Here is a 21,149-nt window from a genome sequence, read left to right as displayed (position 1 = left end):
CAGCAAAGACTGTATTTTTAAAGAAGGCTTAGGTTGGTCAGAGTAAGTAAAAAAATTATGTTGTTGTTTTACCAAGCAGTTTTGGGAAGTTTAGTGAACTATGCAATGCCGGCTTGGTATGGCAATCTTTCAGTTCAATCAAAATCGCAGCTTGTACGTCTTGTCAAAGTTACCATGAAAGTCATAGGTGCAGTATACATCACTTCAGTCCATTTATGAGTCGTTGGTTTTTAAGAATGCGCAAGCAATAGTAAGTGATTCAAGCCATGTTTTATTTTCAACATATCAATTACTGCCATCAGGGAAGCGTTATAGAGTTCCATTATGTAGAAGTAATCGCTATAAGAATTCTTTGATACCGGTATCTATTAGGATTTTAAAATAGTAAATTACATTAACTGTGTTTTTTTTTGTGTGGTTGTTGTGTATTGTTGCAGCTTTGAGTCCAAGACAAATTTCCTGTAAAGGACAATAATGTATAACTCAAACTCAAACTCAAATTCCGAGTATGGGTCACCATACTTGGCCACACGTCACTTCAAATAATAATAAAAAAACAACTGCGGGTGACACATCTTCTTCCTATTTAGCTCCCAAACTCTGGAACAATTTACCTAGCATTGTCTGGGAGGCAGACACACTCTGCCAGTTTAAATCTAGATTAAAGACTCTTTAACCTGGCATACACATAACACACTATCGCATTTCTAAAATTCGAAACTGTTAAATGATTGTTAGGCTGCATCAATTAGGTGAACCGGAACCGGGAACACTTCCCATAACACCCGATGTACTCGCTACATCGTAAGAAGAATGGCATCTACGCTAATATTAGTCTCTTTAATTTTAATTCCGAGGTCACCGTAGCCATCCGCATCCAGTCCATATCAAGATCAGTTGGTGGATCAGCACTGAGAGACAATCTCTACAGCCCTGAATGTCAGTGGAGACCGAGTCAAATAGATGCGCCCCTGAAACAGATGCTCTGCGAAGACCTCGTCACCTCGACGACCATCGGCACAAGAACACGGGAACCAGACAAGTCCTCTGCACAATTTGAACTGTGTTGCAGCCTGGAATTAAACCACGCCATGCTGGTTTCCTCTGGCCAGAGGAGTACTGGCCCCCCACTGAGCCTGGTTTCTCCCAAGTTTTTTTTCTCCATTTCTGTCACCGATGGAGTTTTGGTTCCTTGGCACTGTCACCTTTGGTTTGCTTAGTTGGGGACACTTGACTGATTGCACAGACATTATTGGAAGAGAGCTGAACTGGATGATGACATCACTGAATCATCAATGAACTGACTTTAGCTGGAAAAATGGCTCTTTGTTATTGTCCTTTTGTGTTATTGACAAACTATTTTCCTGTTTGACATTGTAAAGCTGCTTTGACACAATCAGTATTGTATAAAGAGCTATATAAATAAAGGTGACTTATTGTTATGTTATGTTATATGTTATGTTATGGTTATAGAATGATGAGTGTGTCACTGAAATGTGGTTCCTGGGCAAACACAGGAACAAGGAACAAGTTAAATCTGGTTAAATTTTCATTCCATTCCACACAATGGAAGATGCCTGAATTATATGAGAGGAAAGAGAAACACATGTAAAAAGAATAGATTATTTCACAATGTATGTGCTGTGCTTGTTGACTTAAGTAACTCAGCCAACACTTGATATAGAAGTATTTAATCAGTCTCAATGAGATTACAAATTCTGGCAAAAGGAAATAAAGTATCAGGGAAACGTACATGGACCTTTGGACCACAGTTTATATGAATTGGTCATAAAATTAGGTCTGATATTTAATTAAATAACAATACACACTCTGCAAATCACACAAAAACTAATGGAATGCATAGTTGAGATAAAAAAACTGGATGACTTGTAATTTCCTCCTCTGGCATTTGATAATACCTAGAATATCAAAATCAACTGCAGGCAGCAGATCCTTTATTTAGCACTCAAACTCTGGAATCTACCAGGCATTGTTTGGGAGGCAGACACACACTGCCAGTTTAAATCTAGATTAACTGCTAACTTTTTGTTAACTGTAAAGCTGCTTTGACACAATCAGTATTGTATAAAGCGCTATACAAATAAAGGTGACTTGGCAAAATGAAAAAAGAATGTGAATAAGCAAAATAGTTGTTAAAAATGGTGTGAAGAGATTAACTAACCTAGAGTACAAACAATGAGAAAAGATTGAAAGTGTAGGTTAGAGTCACTCTGCTCTATAAAAAACACAAATTATGAGTTAACCATTCACAAGGAGCTTTGCCTGATATGGACCACTCCTCATACAAAAAGGTCATTTGCATAAAGCTTAAACTGATTACAAAAGCATCTCTGAATCTGTGATGTTCATTAGTCTAAATGAAGGAAGTTAATCACTGTGACTTGTACGCTGCAATTCATAACAAATCCACGTGGGTTCACCTAGTTTTTCCTGCAGCTCTTTTTTGTTTCCTTCTCTAAAACACATGTAAATAAGGAAGAATGACTCAAAAAAACAACATATTGTGATAAAATCCATCAATGATTAAAGCTAACAAAAGACATCCCATAATATCTACGATAAGACTAATGACAACACACTCATCAAACAAACCAGACTATATAAAGCACTCAAGATGCATCTGAAAACTAACTAAACTAAAATGCAGCCCTTCGGCAGACACTATGTGGTGGTAAGACCTCTGTTTTCAGAGGACTCCTTCGCAGAGCAGCACGAGAGGATCAACAGGAGCCGCAAAACTCTGCGGCACCATCTAAAAGACTACTTCACGTAAGAATCAAGACTCAGGTCTATTCATATAGTACTCACTGTTAGCCTTTTTCCTTATGTCTTCTGTAATACTTGTAAAATTGCAGGTCCTTTAAGTTGAAATATGGTATCATATGCACATCTAAAGTAATGATATTATTAAGATAATGTGTGAACTTGACTAAATGATGCAACAAGAAGCTTGAGGAAATTGTGTTTATATTGTTTGCACTGTAGTTGTGATACAAATCGTGCAAAGAATGCAGCTCTTTCCCTTCTACCAATCATTGGATGGATGAAGAACTACAACATCAAAGAATGGCTGCTGGGTGACATTGTTTCAGGCATCAGCACTGGGCTAGTGGCAGTACTACAAGGTATCATGGCTAAAATCATTTTTTGAAGAGTTTGTAAATTCTGTAATAAAGTCTGTAATAAAGAAATACATTCTAAAAAGGAAAATGTACACCAGCTCACTGGATTACTTTGTATCAGGACTTGCATTCTCTTTGCTGGCCTCTTTACCACCGGGATATGGACTGTACACTGCATTCTTCCCTGCAATAATCTACTTCTTTTTGGGAACCTCCAGACACCTGTCAGTAGGTGCGTGATATGTATACATTTACACGGCACATCATAATTTTTTTTTTTCAAAGTGTTAAATACAACAATGATTATTGGAGTAAGCTGTACAAGAAATTTCGTAAACATAGTTATTATTTGTAGAAATTACTAGCAATTTCTGAGTGAAAACTGCTTCTCTTTTTTTTCAATGTATACGTGCACACAACATCACAGAAGGCTAATTAATTGGAAGTGATGGTTTGTGCACAAGTGAATGACATTGGACTGTGTTTTAGGGGCCTTTCCTATTCTGAGTCTAATGGTGGGCGCTGTTGTCACCCGACTGGTGCCTGATGGGGGGCCACCAGCTAACATCACTGGATTTGAAGGATTGAGCATGGAACAACAGAGAGTTCTTGTTGCTTCCTCGGTTACTTTTGTCATGGGAGCATTTCAGGTACAAAAAACAAACAAAAACATTAATTTTTTTTTTTTTAACCAAAAAATTAAATAGCAGAACAAAAGTAACAACAACAACAACATTAATAATAATCATTTATTATTATTATTATTATAACTACTACTATTATTATTGATATTAGTATTATTATTATAATATACAATATTAATACAATAATCATATAATTTTCTTTTGATTTCGGGATGAAAAATGAGCAGAACTTATTCATTACAGATTTCTCATAAACAAATGTAATCATGTATAAATGGGTTATTATTTTTTTAACGTGGAATCTCTGTTTTCAGCTCATAATGGGGCTGCTGCAGGTGGGCTTCATTGTCATGTATCTGTCAGAAACTCTGGTGTCAGGATTCACCACTGCAGCTGCTGTTCATATTTTGGTAACCCAGCTCAGGTTTGTGTTGGGATTGGACTTTCCTGCTATAAACGGACCACTCGCCATTGTATATGTGAGTTCAAGTTTTTAATGTACTAGCAATGTAGACATTTTATTACATAATGTAAACTATATGATTTTTCGATGAATATATCAAACATTTGGTATTTGATTTCAGACTCTGGAGAACGTTTTTAGTGAAATCACTAACACGAATGTGGCCGACCTGGTGATATCTATTGTGATCATGGTGCTGGTGCTTATTGTGAAGGAGATCAATGACAGATTCAAGTCGAAACTACCTGTGCCGATACCTATAGAAGTCATCCTGGTAGGTATAATTACTGAATATGACCCCATTAGCACAAAATATATAACTTCTTTATCAAACTTCATCACTTTATGTAAATCTGTCCACCAGACTGTTATCGCTTGTGGAGTCTCTTATGCATTCAACTTCAAAGATCGATTTAATGTGGTTGTGGTTGGGGAGATGGTAGACGGGTAAGAATCTAAAAATATATGTAATCTACAATACTGAAAACAAAACATAAAAAGTGATGTAATGTGTAGATTCAGTGCGAGGAGATAAATCTATAATAAGTAATATTATGTATGTAATAATATAATATAATATGTGTTTACATACTTTATATGTTCAGTTTATATACTTAATATAATACCTAAAACATAGCGGGTTGAAAACGATATTAATTTAAGATTAAATATTAATATATATATAATAAATATTATATGGTATTATATTATATTACATAACATTACATTATATTATGAAGCCTCAGTTCCTAGATGGAAATCAGCATCTAATATATAACATCTCTCCTTCTTAGATATGAATCACCAATTGCTCCAAATCTGGAAGTCATCAAGGAGAGTGCAGTAGAGGCATTTCCTATGGCCATAGTGGGATTTGCTGTGGCATTCTCAGTAGCTAAAGTCTACTCCGTCAAACATGACTACACGATTGATGGGAATCAGGTCAGCTGAGGCTCTACTCACTACAAACAATGCAAATTCTGAGGTGTGATGTATATCTCAATTGGTATTTTGAAAATCAAAAGGACATGTTTTATACACTCACCTGTGTGTAACAGGAGCTCCTTGCTTTCGGGGTGAGCAACATGTTTGGGGCATCTTTCCGATCGTTTGCTGCCAGCACAGCCCTTTCTAGAACCGCCATACAAGAGAGCACAGGAGGGAAGACACAGGTAAAACTCACGCTATTCTTTGAGCCAAAACCATCCATTGACTGCCTACAAAAAAACAAAGAATGAATGGTTAATATTTGTTTTATAACATTTGTAGATAGCTGGAGTTCTTTCAGCCATGATGGTACTGATTGTGATTGTAGCAGTAGGATTTCTACTTGAGCCGTTGCCCAGGGTGAGAATTTTTATGTCTTTATATACATAGTATGCAAACTGCATGAAGTAGTCATTCAGAGCTGAACTCCATGTCACAGTACTAGTCACAATAGTGATGTAGGAGTCAATCTAATGAGTTTTATGCTTTTTTTTCAGTCTGTTCTGGGAGCTTTGGTCATTGTTAATCTGAAAGGCATGCTGATGCAGTTCCGAGAGCTGCCGTTCTTATGGAAGAATGACCGAAATGATTTTGTGAGTTTACCACCAATTATTTTGTGAATGATCTTTGATTATCTGATCATCTAGAACATCGGTCTCAAACTCAATTCCCGGAGGACCGCAGCTCTGCACAGTTTAGCTCCAACCAGCTCCAATCGCACCTGCTTGGAGGTTTCTAGTGATCCTGAAGACCTTGATTAGTTGGATCAGGTGTGCTTGATTAGGGTTGGAGCTAAACTGTGCAGAGCTGTGGCCCTCCACGAATTGAGTTTGAGACCAATGATCTAGAAGCAGTTTTAAAATCTTAATTAACAATGCATACAGCTAGAACAAAGCTGAGTCTTCAAGATCAGAAGTTCAAGTCCATGTGTCTGTTTTTTGTAGGTGACCTGGGTGGTGACATTCTTGGCTTCTCTTTTTCTGGGGCTGGATTTGGGGTTGGCTGTGGGTCTCGGGGCAGAATTGTTGACTGTGGTCTGCAGGACTCAATTGTGAGTATGGATTCATGACACCTACAAATTAATCCATAACACATCCAGAATATTCCTGTGTTGAATTTTTAATGACCTTGCATGATAATATGTTGTATACTGCAGCCCACGCTGTTCCCTCCTGGCCAATATTACAGGAACTGACATCTACAGGGACCGCAAAGACTACAGCTCTGTGAGTGCTGATCTCATTTTTCCTTCCTCTAGAACAGTGGTTTTCAACCAGGGGGCCTGAGCAAATTTCCAAGTAGGCAACAGGGTAACTTAAAAACATTTAATTTAAATAAAATGCTGATGTAAGATGTAAACTGCTTTGTGTGTGTATATATATATATATATATATATATATATATATGTATCATGATATATATGTCCTAATTACAGAAGAAACACCTGAGCCAATATCAGGGGCCTTTGGATACTTTGGCCGACCATGGCGACCATGGGGTGCCTTTGAGTCAAAGTGTTGAAAACCACTGCTCTAGATTCTTCTCATTTGTACAAGTACCCAGAAATCTTGTTTTGATGTGATTTTTCTTTTTAGATTTACGAACCTGATGGAATTAAAATATTCAAAATTCCCTCGCCCATCTTCTTTGCCAATATTGATTTCTTCAGAGACAAACTGGTCCAAGCAGTAAGTTTCTTTTTATTTTCAAGATATGTGTAGGAACATATATGTATACATATATATATATATATATATATATATATATATATATATATATATATATATATATATATATATATATATATATATATATATATATAGACTAAATATTTTTATTTTATTTTCTAGGTGGGTTTTAGTCCCCTAAAAGTGTTGAAGAAAAGGAACAAAGCTCTGCGAAAGATCAGAAAAATGTTGTGTAATGGGGAACTGGAGGTTTCAGATGTACGTCCTTACCATTGATATGATTTATCAATCTTTATGTTTTTATTTATTTTTAATGGATTAATTTGACAGGATAATGAGGGACACTATCCCACTTCCCATACACTTGTTTGTTTAATGTTTTATTTTTTTTATTTATTAATTCATTTTTATGGATTAGTTGGACAAGATAATGAAGGGCAATATGCATATTGTTTGTTTACTTGTTTTATTTTTATTATTGTTTTATAGTCTTAGTGACTTTCCTATCTAAAAAAATAAATAAAAATATGGCAACAATATTTACCCTATCCTTACACTTTACTTATCTAGAGAGGCCTTAAGTTGAGACAACCATCAACTGATACATCAGAGGACAACAACAACAGCGTGGAGGGTCTGGACCAGCCCATTGATTTCTCTGGCATTCCAATCCAGGTGAACTGGAACACAGAACTGCCTGCCAACATCTCCGTGCCTCCTGTGAACATCCACAGTTTGGTCCTAGACTTCTCTGCGGTCTCATTCCTCGATATATCTGCTCTCAAGGGTCTTAAAGCGGTAAAATAGCTTACTATGAGATACAGCATACTGTATATTTCCACTGGATCTGGTTTCCTTGAGGTCTAGGCTAATTATACTTTTGTTTTTTTTCTTATAGACACTGAAAGAGTTTTTACGAATTGAGGTTGACGTCTACATAGTTTCGTGTGATGGTAAAACAATCTCCTACAGATTTTACTTATTACTAACCATTTTATTTCAAAACATCTTCATTAAAACAACTCTGGTCTCGTTACAGTGTACATCATGGAGAAACTTCATCAATGTTCATTTTTTGATGACGAGATTAAGACGTCCATCTTTTACCCCACACTACATGATGCCATGCTGCACATTCTGGAGATGCATCCAGACCATGGAGAACTAGAAAAGGTATTCACTTTAATTCAATACTGTGATCATATTTTATATTTGACTTACAACAACCATCAGCTGTCAAGGTACTAAGTAATCCATGTCTATCTGTGTTGTGATGTTTGCAGGATATAGACATAAACTACGAAGTCATTCAGAGAGACAGTATAACTGTGTGAGGAACAGAAGATTGTGAGCTAACCCCCCTGCTGAAATACTCTTTAAATCATGCTGAAAATGTTTTATAAGTGCAGCCAAACAATGTGGAGAGATATGGATTTCAACACTGTTACAACACATGATGTACACTTCAGTCTGGCCAGTGGCTGTTTTGAGAAAAATGCACTGGCCACATGAATTCATTGTTACCATGTTTACAGGTGATTCAGTGGCCTAACAGTAAATTAATTGACGTTGTTTGTGGTTTAGTGGACAAACTGTCACAACGGGCGAGCAGAAGCATTACAGATGTAATTGATTGAGACAATTAGGTTTTGAACAAGACATGACTAATGAATGAAAACAATTCCTACCTTATATCTAGTACCGCACGTGCTCCTGCTCAGAGAGCAAAGTCTACCTGTACAGGTGACCTGCAGTTCTTTATTCTCCGCAGTCCTGTAAATGATGTGTGGGGACAAGGAAAATAATGTAAAAATGTGGAAACCGTAACATTGTTTATTTTTACAATAGTAAATGTAGTACGCTAGTTTCAATTTACTTATTTTATTTTTTTCGGAATGATAAATCAAATGTCTGCTCATTTCCTGTGGAGTTCACGCCATCCCAATGAAAATGTATGCTACAGAGCCTATGTTACTTATTAGATTTGTATATCTATTTATGTTGGATTAGAATTATTTTGTAAAGTTGAATAATTCATAACCAATTTCCTCTGTGGAAAGTTTTGGACAGACCAAATTAGATTTATGTATGCATTAATGTGTGTTATTTACTGTACTATGTATTTTTATGTTTTGAAACAACAAAACAATCCAAACATGTAACCACTGGTGATTTCATAATGAATTTATCTGTAAAACAAATTTAATAGAATAAAACTAAAAGAACTTCATATTACCTGCCTTTTATTTAATATATATAAAAAAATAATGATATATTTAAATGGTGAATATGTAGAATATTATCATGAGACAAGGTTTTACAAAAATTGCATTGCAAAATTGAAAAGGAATACATTTTAGACAAAATTACCAATGATAAAAATACACGACAGATACTGATGAAGTTATATGTTTGTGTGTATGTGTATAACATTATTTAAAACATTACTTTCCATCCAATCTTTCAGAACCCCTCAAAAATGAAGTCTTAATAAAGACCGAAACTTTTTGTTAGATATTAATATAAAAAGTCAAATTTAAGACACTATGAGATACTAGATAAAAAATGCAATAAAAACACATTCATTTGTACATTTAATTTTGATTACATTCAAGAAACAACATTCAATCAACAAAAGCCCCTAAAATGCAGCATGTATGGGCTGAATTATTAAAAAAGAAAATGTTTGAATATCTGACGACAAGATTTAAAACACCATTCAGTACTGATCTTTACTATACAGTTTATAGTTTTAGACTATAAAATATCCATTGGAATCCCTGCCAGGTTACATACTAAATCACTTTATTAAGCAAAAAAAAAAAAAAAAAAGCATGTTATTACTGGTAATACGGTCTGTAGCGGCCCTGATCGGGGTGATGCGGCCCCGGCATCTGTCCCTGTGGAGGGGGACCCTGCATTCGAGGAGGAGGACCCCTGGGCGCTGGCCACATTCCAGGACTCAAGCCCCCGGGCTGGTTGAACGGTGGGCTGAGTGTGCTCTTGTCCTCGGGAAACTGGGGGTTGTAATGGTGGGGAGGAGGGGCACTGACAGGGGGACCTCCATGCTGAGGGGGCGGCCCTGGAGGAGGATGGTTCATAAACGGGGGCATCTGACCAATGAGGTGTCCGGGAGGCGGGGTGATTGGAGGGGGAACAGATGACAGCGGCGGAGGGGCCTGATTGAAAACCATGTGAGGTGTGTTTGAGCCCTGTCCCGGGTGAGGCATGGGATGACTGATGGGGGGAGGGGGCGGTGGGGGGCCGTAGTGCTGCTGAGGCGGCGCCATCATGTGATGTGGATGGGTCACAACGGGCTGACCTGGATAGTCTCCAGGGTGATGGTGAGGGGGCGGAGCATTGCTGGGCTGGGGGAGGGGGTCACGGGGTGGTCCGGAGCTCGCGGAATCATCCTGGATGGGAACCGTGATGAGGTTGCTGTGCTTCCGCGTGGTGACGGTCGAGATTCGGAAGGTCTCCTGAGCAAGAGAGCGGGATGGTCCCATGTCTCCGGGCGGTTGGCCTTGCGGAGGTCGGAGGTCATCGTGGGAGGCAGAGGGAGGCTGGCTGTAGGGGTCATGTCCTGGATGAGCCAGAGGAGGAGGGATAAGCACATGGGGCTTGGGCAGGTGAGGTGGGGGCACACGGAAGCGGTCGGACACCTCCGAGGCGGGAGGAAGGTGGAGAGAATCAGAGCGGCTGCTGGAACTCTTGCCGGAACGCATGTGCCGGTGGTTGATGTGAGCCTGCAGGTCTCTCTGGGACAGATAGGTGCGTTTGCAACCTTGAACGATACTACACATGTAGAGAGAGCCACGCTGGCACTGTTCAATCCGCTGGACCGGGTCTGTACAGCTGTACATGTTTAGGCTAGGAACAGAGAGGACATATGTAGAAGCAACATCAGTAAAACACTCTGCATATTAGGACAAACTAGGACTGGACGATATGCATTATATATTTACAGCATAATCAATTCATAACAATGATTCAACATTTTATTGCAGGATGACAAATTTTATGGTATTTAGTTTTGAGTACAAAATATATGTAGGCAAATATTACTTAATATGCATTGTTATATTGGTGCATGTAAATGACAATTACTATAATTTCAATATTTTCATTGTGGAAGACATTGCATTATAATTTTAACTAGATTTCAACTTTATTTTACACTTGCATAAAACATTTTGAATTTGCTTAAAAACCTTATTGCAAAAAATTATTCAACTCGTATTAATCATTCTATCCCTCTATATATAAGAATATTTAAAAAAGCTTTAAAGAATTGGAGATGGAAATTGTTTTTGCAACACTACCATTTAGTTTTATTTGAAATAAGTATCTTATGCTCACTAAGGCTGCATTTATTTGATCAAAAATACAGAAAAATCAGTCATATTGTGAAATATTATTACATTTTAAATAATTACTTTCTATTTTAATACATTTTAACATGTAATTTATTCCTGTGTTGGCAAAGCTGGATTTTCAGAAACCATTACTGCAGTATTCAGTCTACTAAAAAGTTGATTTGGTGCTCAGCAAACATTTTTTATTATCAGTTTTGAAAACAGTTGTGCAGCAGAATTCTTTGATCAATAGAAAGTTCAAAAGTGCAGCACTTATTTGAAATAGAAATCTTCTGTGATATTTTAAATGTCTTTAGTGTCACTTTTGATCAATTCAATTGCATCCTTGCTGAATAAAAGCATCAGTTTCATTAAAGAACATCTCAACTCCAAACTTTTGAGTAGTAGTGTGTATCCAATCATATAACTGCATGAAGCACTCTCTATTATAGTACAGAAACTTTGTAAAAGTTAGAATTTTAGAGGCAAAAACTGCAAATTTTTCTTACCCTGGACACATCTTATCGCCCTTCCTTTCATGATGTAACGCACACTCGTAGCAGAAAACATGCTTACATGGGATCTGTAAAGAAATGAACTAATGAAGTCACGGCAGAATTAATTCATGCCACCAAAAGTCTGTGACTTGCAGATTGTATGCATTTATACACGTCAACAATTCTTACCATACGGCCGTATGTCTTAATTGGCAGTCCACATTTGTCACAGAAATGAACAGGTGTCTCATCCTTTTCACCGATCAAATTTAGCTATAAAAAAAAGAGAGAGAGAGAGACAAAGTGTGTTCACAAAACTTTAAACGTGAGAGGTGGGTAAATTACTCTTATAAAATGCAGCCTTTACCTTGTAATCCCAGTACAGTTGCTGTGGGAATCGACGCTGGCTTGCAAAAGCGTCTCCAGCTTTCACGCCACAATCAAATCGGTCCTCCTGCTTGAAGTTAAACCCTTCTAACAGAAACACAGATTAGAAAACAAGCCCCATTTGCAGTGCATCATAATATCTAATCATATGCTTGTGACAAAATACAATATATGAACTAATTTGAAATAATGAAATATAGACACAATACCTTCTTCTGCAGAATGGGCTTTGGGCGGTAAGCGTCCCGCTGGTCTTTGGGGTCGAGGGGCAGGTTTATTCCTGGCCTGTTTGGGAAGAAGTTTGATTGGGATCCTCCTTCTGACATCAGGACCACCTAAGGGCCCGTCCGTACCCTGCATATCATTGTCTACATGGAAAAAAGGACAAATAGTTTATTTTGACCTTCATTAGATATTAATGCAGAATTAGTGAACGTTTTGATTAACAAACTGGCATATCTGAGTTGAGCTATATAAATATCTTCTTGCAGCATTATATTTACATAAACGATAGAAGATTTGTGCTTAAATAGGACTTGATTTTATACTGATAATAATGTGAACGATCTCATGTAACGTTAAGCAGCATATTAACAGACAAAATACAGCGCACACATATAATTATGCTATATTTAACAACCCCGAGGAATGCATGCTTTAACATATTTATGTTTTAATTCACAATATGCTGGAGACTCAGGAAGATTGACATAACGTTAGAGGCCATAACCGACAGTGATGTAGGAAAATGTCTTTAAGTAGGCGCATTCATAACGTAGCTCGATTATTTATATGCAAACATGTGTAAAACCCCAGCGCAGATATGTTGTGGTTATAAGAAACATGTTTTGGGTAGAATAAACCTGCGAATGAACGCTATAAATTTCCTTCCTTACCACTATGATCCATAACGGTGTGAAGCCACTGCTCAACTGCACTTCCGGTCTGTACATTTCAAAACAAAAGCCTCAAATTGTTTTCATAATGTCGTCAAGATCACGAAAGGAAGGAAATAAATCATTTTAGGTTCATAATTGAAAATATACATAAATTAATCGTGTACTGACTTCAGAAAGCAATGTAAAATTGTGGATACATTTTTAATAGATTTAATTAAGGAAAACCAGTCAACGAGTGAACTTAACTCCTTTAATACGGGTTATTATCACCCCAGGATGCACCTCATTAAGGTAATATTTTGATGTAATTCATATACTTTTGTAGATAATAAAATACTATTATTCTAAAAAGTGGAAAATAATGATAGCATAAAATATGACTAGGCCTATATGTGTAAAAACCATTTAGTGGTTTCTTTAAATGTACATTTACACTTGCCATTATACACACATACAGTAAATATATTTACAAACACTTTATAAAGAGCGAGAGAACAAGAAAATATGAATTAATTGTATTTATCAGCAAAACAGCCAGGTGTGGTTGTGAACATTAAGGTCCAGTGGCAGCAAAGTGGCTGGGGTTCAGAGCAAAAGTAGAAGGACGAGAAGAGAAATTGTAATTTAGGTGCAAAGCAAAAGCCATAAAATAAGTTAACTGGCCTGCAGATTAAATCATAAGTACAACACTGGTCATTACTGAGCACGCATTTAGAATGGAGATGAAAGCCATTGGGGTATTGAAATGCAAGAAAGGTCCAGATCCTCTGCTTTTTGGTCCAACAGATTGAATAAAAACATGAGCTCCTGCATCTAAATGGTTCAGCTCTGTGTCTAATGAATGAATGTAGTGATATCAGACCCTTTAGTGTCCTCTATTGGCCAGAAATGACTGCTTCCTGAGTGTAAAGCTGCAGGCGTGGCTGCAGGTGATCACTGTACTGAGACACATCACAGGAAGAGACCAAGATTAAAGGACGCTGCTGTAAGTCTGGGAAAATATTTATTAGTTTTACATTACCAATAATACTAACAACAAATCTTCCTTTTATTAACATTATATCTTGAAATGTTGCAGGGCGGCGTCCATTTTAATCTACAAACAAGGTATGATCTTGCTTTTTGTTTTCTATTATGCACCTGTCCTTTGTTATCAAGCCAAATGGGAACATGTTGACTGCTGACAGTAAATAAGTGCATGGTGAAACTTACCATTAAAAACATACAAATATTTATATAAAAAATATATCTTTAAAATATTCAGCAGCATGCCTGAGGATAAAAACTAGTACTTTGTAGTTATCTAAAGATTGACATATTCAAATAAATAAATTCTACTATTTAAGTTCATATTAAGTGGTAAAGAAAGCGTTTACAAATGTAAAAGTCAGAAATAAAGATTTTTTCAAATTATTTGTGATGTTTCCTGGTCTCAGAATGATGACCGAGGTCTCCAAAAAATTCTGCGTCACAGTTTATTTTGACATAATAGTTTGAATTATTACACAAAAAACATTCACACTAAGTTTTATGTCGATAAACAATGTACCTGTTAAAAAAAAAGATGCAGTTTGTTCGGCTTTGAGCAGTTTGGCTGATTTGAATGAGCATTTGCATCAAACCTGATGTTTTCAACAGTCACATGAAGAAGAATGAAAACATGTTTGTTATTCTCCTACTAGACCCTCATAAATGATAAATGTGTTGATTATTTATACTATAAATAATCAAAATGTATTTTTATCGCACGCGCTTTCATGACATTAAATAGCGAAAGGAAGGCCAAAGGCGAGGACCGAGTCAGCTTTATTGTGCTTTGTGAACTGTGCATGTCTGTGTCCTTCCATTTTTTATTACCACAGAGACCAGAGTCCTCTAGCATCGCAGGAAGTTGTGTTTATGGCTGCAGGTGTTTTTCGAAACTTGATTGTATGGGCAATGATGTCATGTTCTATGCCAGCAACAGACAGAGGCACACCCAGTGTCCTCAGGTCACATGGCCTGTGTGTTTACAGAGTGATAGAAGTTCGTTGAAAGCAATAAGTACAGGATCAGGTCACGTGAGACCACAAAGGGCAGGACGCAATAACGAAGTCCTCTTCCTCCACCCAAACAAAATAAAGAACCGCAGCAGAGAAAGGAAATAGAACATTGAATTTAGGCAAATGCATGGTTAGTTTCATAAACATGATTGCACACCTTTCAGAACACAATGGTGGAAGAAACGAAACAGCGAAAAAACGCCACATCCCTCCAGGCTGGACCTGGTGAGGTAGACCACAACACTCGCTATAACATCGATATGAGGTAATTATTTGTTCAGAAATGTTATATTGTATAATACAATACAGTATTTGACACACAAGTCTTTTTTGGTTTGAATAGCAGAGTTTCCCAGCATATTGGACGACAGCTGGCTCTGATTGGGGACGAATTGGACTACAAATGGCGTGAACAACTGCCCCTCCAACGGCAGCCCCTGAATTTTGGGATTTATCTTTATGTCCTAACCAGGAGAGCGTTCTCTGGGTGAGTTGAGAGCATTTACGATGTTTCAAATGAAGATATTGAAAAATATGAAAGAATTGATGAATTAATGAAATTGTCTTAAGCAGGATCTTCAACAATGTCTGGGGGTCCAAAATTATGCCAATGTTGAAAACATCCTGGCTGGTACCACAGCTTCAAAAATGCTGTCAGGAGGCCAAGAAGTGGGCAGCCTTGGTATGGACAATATTTATTTTGTGTCTGTAAATATATATGAATCTTGGGTAAAGAAGTCTCAAATGCTCACCAAGGCTGCATTTATTTGTCCAAAATACACAAAACAGTAATATTGTGAAATATTATCAATAACTTCTTATCAATATCAATATTAACAGTTGTGCTGCTTAATATTTTTGTGGAGACCACAACATATTTCTTTTTCAGTATTCTTTAATGAATAGAAAGTTCCAAAGAACAACATTTATTTGAAATAGAATATTATTTTAAATATCTCTACTGTCACTTTTGATCACTTTAATACGTCCTTTCTAAATAAAAGTGTTTGTTTCTTTCAAAAACTGAAAGAGCTTTTGAACATTAGTTTTTTTAAAGTCAGTATTTGAGGGTTCCCACAATTTTTGATGTATTTCTATAATTTTTCTGTTAATTTTTAGGGATTTGTAAATAATAATTTCACAAAAGCACAATTTCTAGCCACATACATACTGTAGAGCTATGAATAACTATAAAAAAAAATATTTACTACAGAAATATAGGATTTTGTTCATGTCAATGCATTTCTTTAGGCTTAAAAATTTACAATAAAAAATGATTGACATTTTCAGGTCAGGTTTGACAGTGGCAACCCTGGTATTTAAGTGAAACTTTGGTATAAACTAATTCTGTTATTTTTTTGTGATCTTTTCTCAGGTATCCAGCTTGCATGTTTCTGACTGGACCACATGCATACTTGCTTCTGCTTTACTTCTGGTCACTGTGTCTATCTTCCTTATAACTTGGAATGAATATGAAGGCTGAATGTGACATTGAGGGGTCAAGAGCTGGGCTTTGGCTCAAATGTTAACCAAGGCTGATTATTATTATTTTTTTTTAAAGAAAACTGCTTATTTTAAATTCTCTTTTATAACTGATCTGAGTGAAGTGCTGGTTCACATATTTAAGTTAATATATGTGCAGGATTTTTCAAGTCAAAGATAGTTTTTTGTGTGTGTGTGTTTTGGGTCTATTGCTGGATAATTGGGCCAATGAATTTATACCTCTTCCTCTAAAAGCATTTCTGCACCACTAAAGGAAGCTGGACTTTCCAAACCAACAACGCAATAAAAGTTTTAAAAAGAAAACAATGTATTTGGGTTTTTTGCATTTATCTGAAAGAAGAAAACCAAATGTAACATGTTTTACTGCACATCAGTCCTATGGCAATACAACATCTACATGCGTATAGTTCTTAAAGGCTTTCATGTTGCACTTCTGTAGCGTTGAGCCCAACTGTCTACCAGGTCCCACCTCATAGGTGTGAGGAAACTCCTGCCCCTGGGCTCTTTCATAAATCTCATGCAGCGTCTGCTCCCATTTCACCGGAGACACCAGCTGATTGGCCAGCTGATTGCGTACATGCTTGTCATGCATGTAACGCTTGCCGTCCACATTGGAGTGCACCGAGATCTCTGGCCGCCGTACCTCTATCTTTCTGAGGACGTCTCTTAGAGGCTCGACCGCTGGCTCCATCAGTGTGGTGTGAAAGGCTCCGCTAACAGGCAGTAGTCGCGTTCTCATGAATTTCAGCTCTCTGGAATGGTTTTGAAGGAAATCCAAAGCCTGTGCGAGAGAGTGATTGTTAAAAGCACAGCAGGGCTTAACAGTCAGGACTTCAAAACATACGATCAAAACACACTTTTTTATAGCACATTTCTGGCCTTTTTGTAAATGAATCGGCAAATTTCAATAGCTAAAATATACACCTAAAATATTTCTCATGAACAAAGCTCTTTGCATCGATTCCAAATGATAGATCTTACCTCTTTGTGGCCAGCTATTACTCTGCCATCTGGAAAAAGGTAGTTGGCAATGGCACACACAGGCTCTTGGATACTGAGAGACAAACAGTGCTCCCTAGCTTGGACGCAGGCGTATTTGTAGTTGGCTTGAGGTCGGCCAATCACAGACAACATGCCACTAGATACAAGGTCAGAGGCCTTCTGCATTGCCTCTGCCCTCACCTTTACTGCAAACAAAGCTGTGAGCAGAAAACAGGACAATTATAATAAATAAATGTGGGTGAATCTTCAATATGAAATAATATGAAAAACAATATTTTGCATACAAAAAAGACAACTACTTTTAGGTATGCTAAGATTTTGTGGAACGTGATTTTTTTTTTTAAATTTCAACGCTTCTTACTGTATTGCAAAACCGCCCTCTTATTACTATGATGATAAAAACAATGATATGTATGATGATGTACTCAAACATCATGATGGTACTTATGATACTGCCTTTATTTATGCTGATTTATAAGCTATAATAATGAAAAATAATAGTTGTTTGTAACGAAAATTATGTTTGTGAATAATGGGAATAATTATTAAAATAATGAGAATAATATACATATGTGTGTGTGTGTGAGTCTGTATATATATGTATGTATAGTGGACATAAAAATTGGACTGTGTCCTATGGTGTGACATACAAAAAATGTAGAAAAAAAAATCTTAACATACAAATAACATAAGAAAAACGTTTCTTCATTCTTAGAGTTACAAATAGCATGCGAGTGGTTTATCTTCAATGTTAGTATTTGTTAAATTTTTCCGTCACACCATAGGGCACATTGGTACGTCGACTACCCATATATATATATATATATATATATATATATTATAAATTATATGTGCTTTTGTCATTTTGATTCTTTTTTAATTCTCCTTAACTTTAATTTAATGAATACGTGTCTTAGTTTTAGTACTCCAACTTATTTTATTTCTGTTAGTTGCCAAGGCAACATTTTCATACAAGCTTTTTAAGCACAAGTTTGTCATCTAATATTTGTTTTATGTCAGATTTACTTCAATTGTAATAGTTTGTTTAAGAGTTTAGTTAACAATAACACTAAAATATCTAGACTAATTATGAGAATGTAGGGGTAAAATGTGCTCAATTGTATTTTTTTTTACTTCATGCAAAATATATTATATAAATTAAAAAACTAAATGATAAAAATACTTTATGGAAATATATAATTTCTTTTCATTTTGGGGATAAATGTGATCTGGATGTTTCACACTTGTAAAAATGCAATCAAAATAGTTCATTTTGTATGTTTAATAAGCTTTACCTTCAGCAAAGTTCATTGCACCGGAGAAGACCAAAGCAGCAAATTCACCAACACTGAAACCTGCTGCACTCACACAGCTCTCAATAGCCTGTAGATGGGGGTCAATGAGTTTAACATTAATACTGATCAGGGCAATATTAATCATACATGCATGACATGGCAACTGATCTTGTGGATAACTTACAGCAGGATTTTCATGGTTCAGTCTTTCCACAGCAGCCAGTGAGCAGACAAACACAGCTGGCTGGCAATGAACAGTCTTCATTAGATCTTTCTCAGGTCCATTTAGGCACAGAGACAGCAGGTCATAGCCAAGCACCTTCTCAGCTACAGCAAACATCTCTTTGACATTTCCATACTTCAAGAGTCCTTTTCCCATACCGACAAACTGACTGCCCTGGCCAGGGAACAGAAGTACAGACGCTCTCCCCGGAGCTCTGCGTGTTCTCCTGGGCTTCTCCTCAGTGCTGGGCTGACTGTCTTCAGAGGAGATGGGAACATCTGACAGTCTCCTGCAATGGTAGACAGCCGCCATATTCCGAAACAAACGAGCTCTAATACAACACCCGAGAGTCACGCTGAGATTCATGATAGAAACCTTTTTGTTGAAATTAATTTCGACACATATTTTTCAGAATACTCTCGCCAACGGAGGTCAAATGCAAACCACTCTTGTTTTGAAGCCTCGCAGAAAGACAGCACGCACTTGTGTCACACTAACTATAGAGTATTTCTGCTATATCATGCTAATTTATTACATTAAATCCACTTTTAGAAAGTCAAAATGCTTATTATAACTTAAGCAGCACTCTGGTGTTCCCCGCATGTCATGCGTGTATTTTTCTTCTATTTGTATATCGGATGCAGTCTGGAAAACTACAAGAGCACAGCGCCACCTCGTGTACTGGAGGTCATATTCTACATTTATATCTTATAAAACATAACATTTAATATTAAAATATGTGGAAATATTGTAACATAATATAAAAGAAATAGATCGTTGCTAGGTGTCAGGAGAATAAGTTGTCACATGTAAATGTTTTTTTTTTTAATATTATACTTTTATAAATTTGATTTCATTTGTTTGACAAAATAATGGTTTGATATTACATTGACCGTTTACGGTTTAGATTTACGCAGTTTTGTGAATTTCATGGTGATTTATTAATTAAATTTGATTGAAAATCATATAGTCTAAAATAAAATATTTAATATGACAATATGCCTACTAGTCAACTTGTCAAACTAAATTGTTGAATTATATAATTGTAAATTATATTTCTAGCCAATAATTTTAAATGTTCTATCTATCTCTGAACTTTTGCTAACTACATTTGTCTGCCAATAAATAATATCTAACTAATCTTGCGCCACGTAGGCTACATAATGTGTTTGTGTTTTTATTTTGAAAGAATTGTAAAGTGTTAGTGACACATGCTACTAAATGATGGTGTATTCTGAAGTGATGGAAGGTCTGAAATCACAGGTTAGACCACAGATGGCAGCTGAACATATCATCAGTGGATAAATCACTGGAGTACATGTATCAAGACCATAATTTTTCGTCTGCAGAAAAGCATATTGCCAGAACCCATCCATTATGTTTCTGGGAAGTGAAAGATGACAGTGATCCTGTTCCTTTTCCTTCTAGCTCACGCACCAAATACCACACTTTACTTTTCTCCATTTTCTGATTCAGTCTTTATCAGATACTAATGCCTTTGCAGCAAACGTGCCATCAGAGAGTAACTTGAACGGTTTTGTTTTTTATTGGACTGACAGAAAATGCTGAAACAATACACAAAACATTCAAGTGGCAAAAACTGGCTTCTTGGGAGCCCTTGCATGGCAATCCAATTTATTAAACTACAGATGCTCGGTTATACAAAATTGCACCACTTTTAATTAAGGCTTTTAAGTTGACACTTGGCCACCCACCCTCGACCCATCAGAAGCAGACGATGTTGCATTTTAAATACTGCGCCTCTGTCTCAGTCCTGGCCCTCACATTAAGTTTTTATTTTCTTATTTTTTTTTTCTCCCTCATATCCTAAAAAGCATCAAGGCATTTGCTTGCAGTACAACATACGACTTGTAATGTTAACCTGTGTCCGCTGCTGCTCGGACACTCCCTAGGAGCCGTGTTCTTCACTTTACACAGTGCAAATCCTCAAAGCATTCATAAACAATTCATTACGTGTACATACCGCATGCTGCACCCTGTAAAGAGTCACTTTGATGTTT

At 36.7% G+C, this 21,149-nt stretch overlaps 4 protein-coding genes across 8 annotated transcripts; 2 read left to right on the top strand and 2 right to left on the bottom strand.

Moving 5' to 3' along the window:
- Positions 1–2,662: 2,662 nt before the first annotated feature.
- On the top strand, positions 2,663–8,259 carry LOC306861124 (chloride anion exchanger-like; the record flags this gene model as incomplete). Its single annotated transcript, XM_079403215.1, has 19 exons — positions 2,663–2,790; positions 2,971–3,146; positions 3,265–3,375; positions 3,633–3,793; positions 4,102–4,266; positions 4,372–4,524; positions 4,615–4,697; positions 5,045–5,192; positions 5,309–5,422; positions 5,520–5,597; positions 5,735–5,830; positions 6,182–6,288; positions 6,394–6,463; positions 6,833–6,925; positions 7,088–7,183; positions 7,496–7,723; positions 7,824–7,878; positions 7,965–8,098; positions 8,209–8,259. 19 exons carry the CDS (start codon positions 2,663–2,665, stop codon positions 8,257–8,259), a joined length of 2,247 nt encoding a protein of 748 aa, XP_079259341.1.
- An 894-nt stretch (positions 8,260–9,153) lies between these two features.
- On the bottom strand, positions 9,154–13,105 carry LOC306861425 (E3 ubiquitin-protein ligase Hakai-like). Of its 2 annotated transcripts, none has more exons than XM_079403673.1 (6): positions 13,061–13,105; positions 12,374–12,532; positions 12,145–12,248; positions 11,967–12,050; positions 11,790–11,863; positions 9,154–10,795 (listed from the first exon to the last, which is right to left on the bottom strand). In XM_079403673.1, the coding sequence occupies exons 1-6, from the start codon at positions 13,071–13,073 to the stop codon at positions 9,766–9,768; spliced, it is 1,464 nt and encodes a 487-aa protein (XP_079259799.1). In that variant the 5' UTR covers positions 13,074–13,105; the 3' UTR covers positions 9,154–9,765. The 2 variants fall into 2 exon arrangements, with proteins under 2 accessions (XP_079259799.1, XP_079259798.1); XM_079403672.1 differs by having other exon boundaries at positions 9,503–10,795; positions 12,145–12,251; positions 13,061–13,094.
- Positions 13,106–13,111: 6 nt separating this feature from the next.
- Positions 13,112–18,178, top strand: LOC306861423 (uncharacterized protein). Of its 4 annotated transcripts, XM_079403667.1 has the most exons (7): positions 13,112–13,354; positions 13,950–14,048; positions 14,142–14,170; positions 15,270–15,370; positions 15,449–15,592; positions 15,679–15,787; positions 16,481–16,901. In XM_079403667.1, the coding sequence occupies exons 4-7, from the start codon at positions 15,276–15,278 to the stop codon at positions 16,586–16,588; spliced, it is 456 nt and encodes a 151-aa protein (XP_079259793.1). In that variant the 5' UTR covers positions 13,112–13,354; positions 13,950–14,048; positions 14,142–14,170; positions 15,270–15,275; the 3' UTR covers positions 16,589–16,901. The 4 variants fall into 4 exon arrangements, with proteins under 4 accessions (XP_079259793.1, XP_079259795.1, XP_079259794.1 ...); XM_079403670.1 differs by lacking the exon at positions 13,112–13,354 and having other exon boundaries at positions 14,009–14,048; positions 15,452–15,592; positions 16,481–18,178; XM_079403669.1 differs by lacking the exon at positions 13,112–13,354 and having other exon boundaries at positions 14,002–14,048; positions 14,142–15,370; positions 15,452–15,592.
- Positions 15,992–19,775, bottom strand: LOC306861422 (malonyl-CoA-acyl carrier protein transacylase, mitochondrial-like). The gene is made up of 4 exons (XM_079403666.1): positions 19,090–19,775; positions 18,906–18,993; positions 17,590–17,807; positions 15,992–17,389 (listed from the first exon to the last, which is right to left on the bottom strand). The coding sequence occupies exons 1-4, from the start codon at positions 19,492–19,494 to the stop codon at positions 16,985–16,987; spliced, it is 1,116 nt and encodes a 371-aa protein (XP_079259792.1). The 5' UTR covers positions 19,495–19,775; the 3' UTR covers positions 15,992–16,984.
- Positions 19,776–21,149: the final 1,374 nt, after the last annotated feature.

Source organism: Barbus barbus, assembly GCF_936440315.1.
Source record: "Barbus barbus genome assembly, chromosome: 42".
Lineage (NCBI taxonomy): Eukaryota > Metazoa > Chordata > Actinopteri > Cypriniformes > Cyprinidae > Barbus > Barbus barbus.
This window is presented reverse-complemented; position numbering and strand designations above follow the sequence as displayed.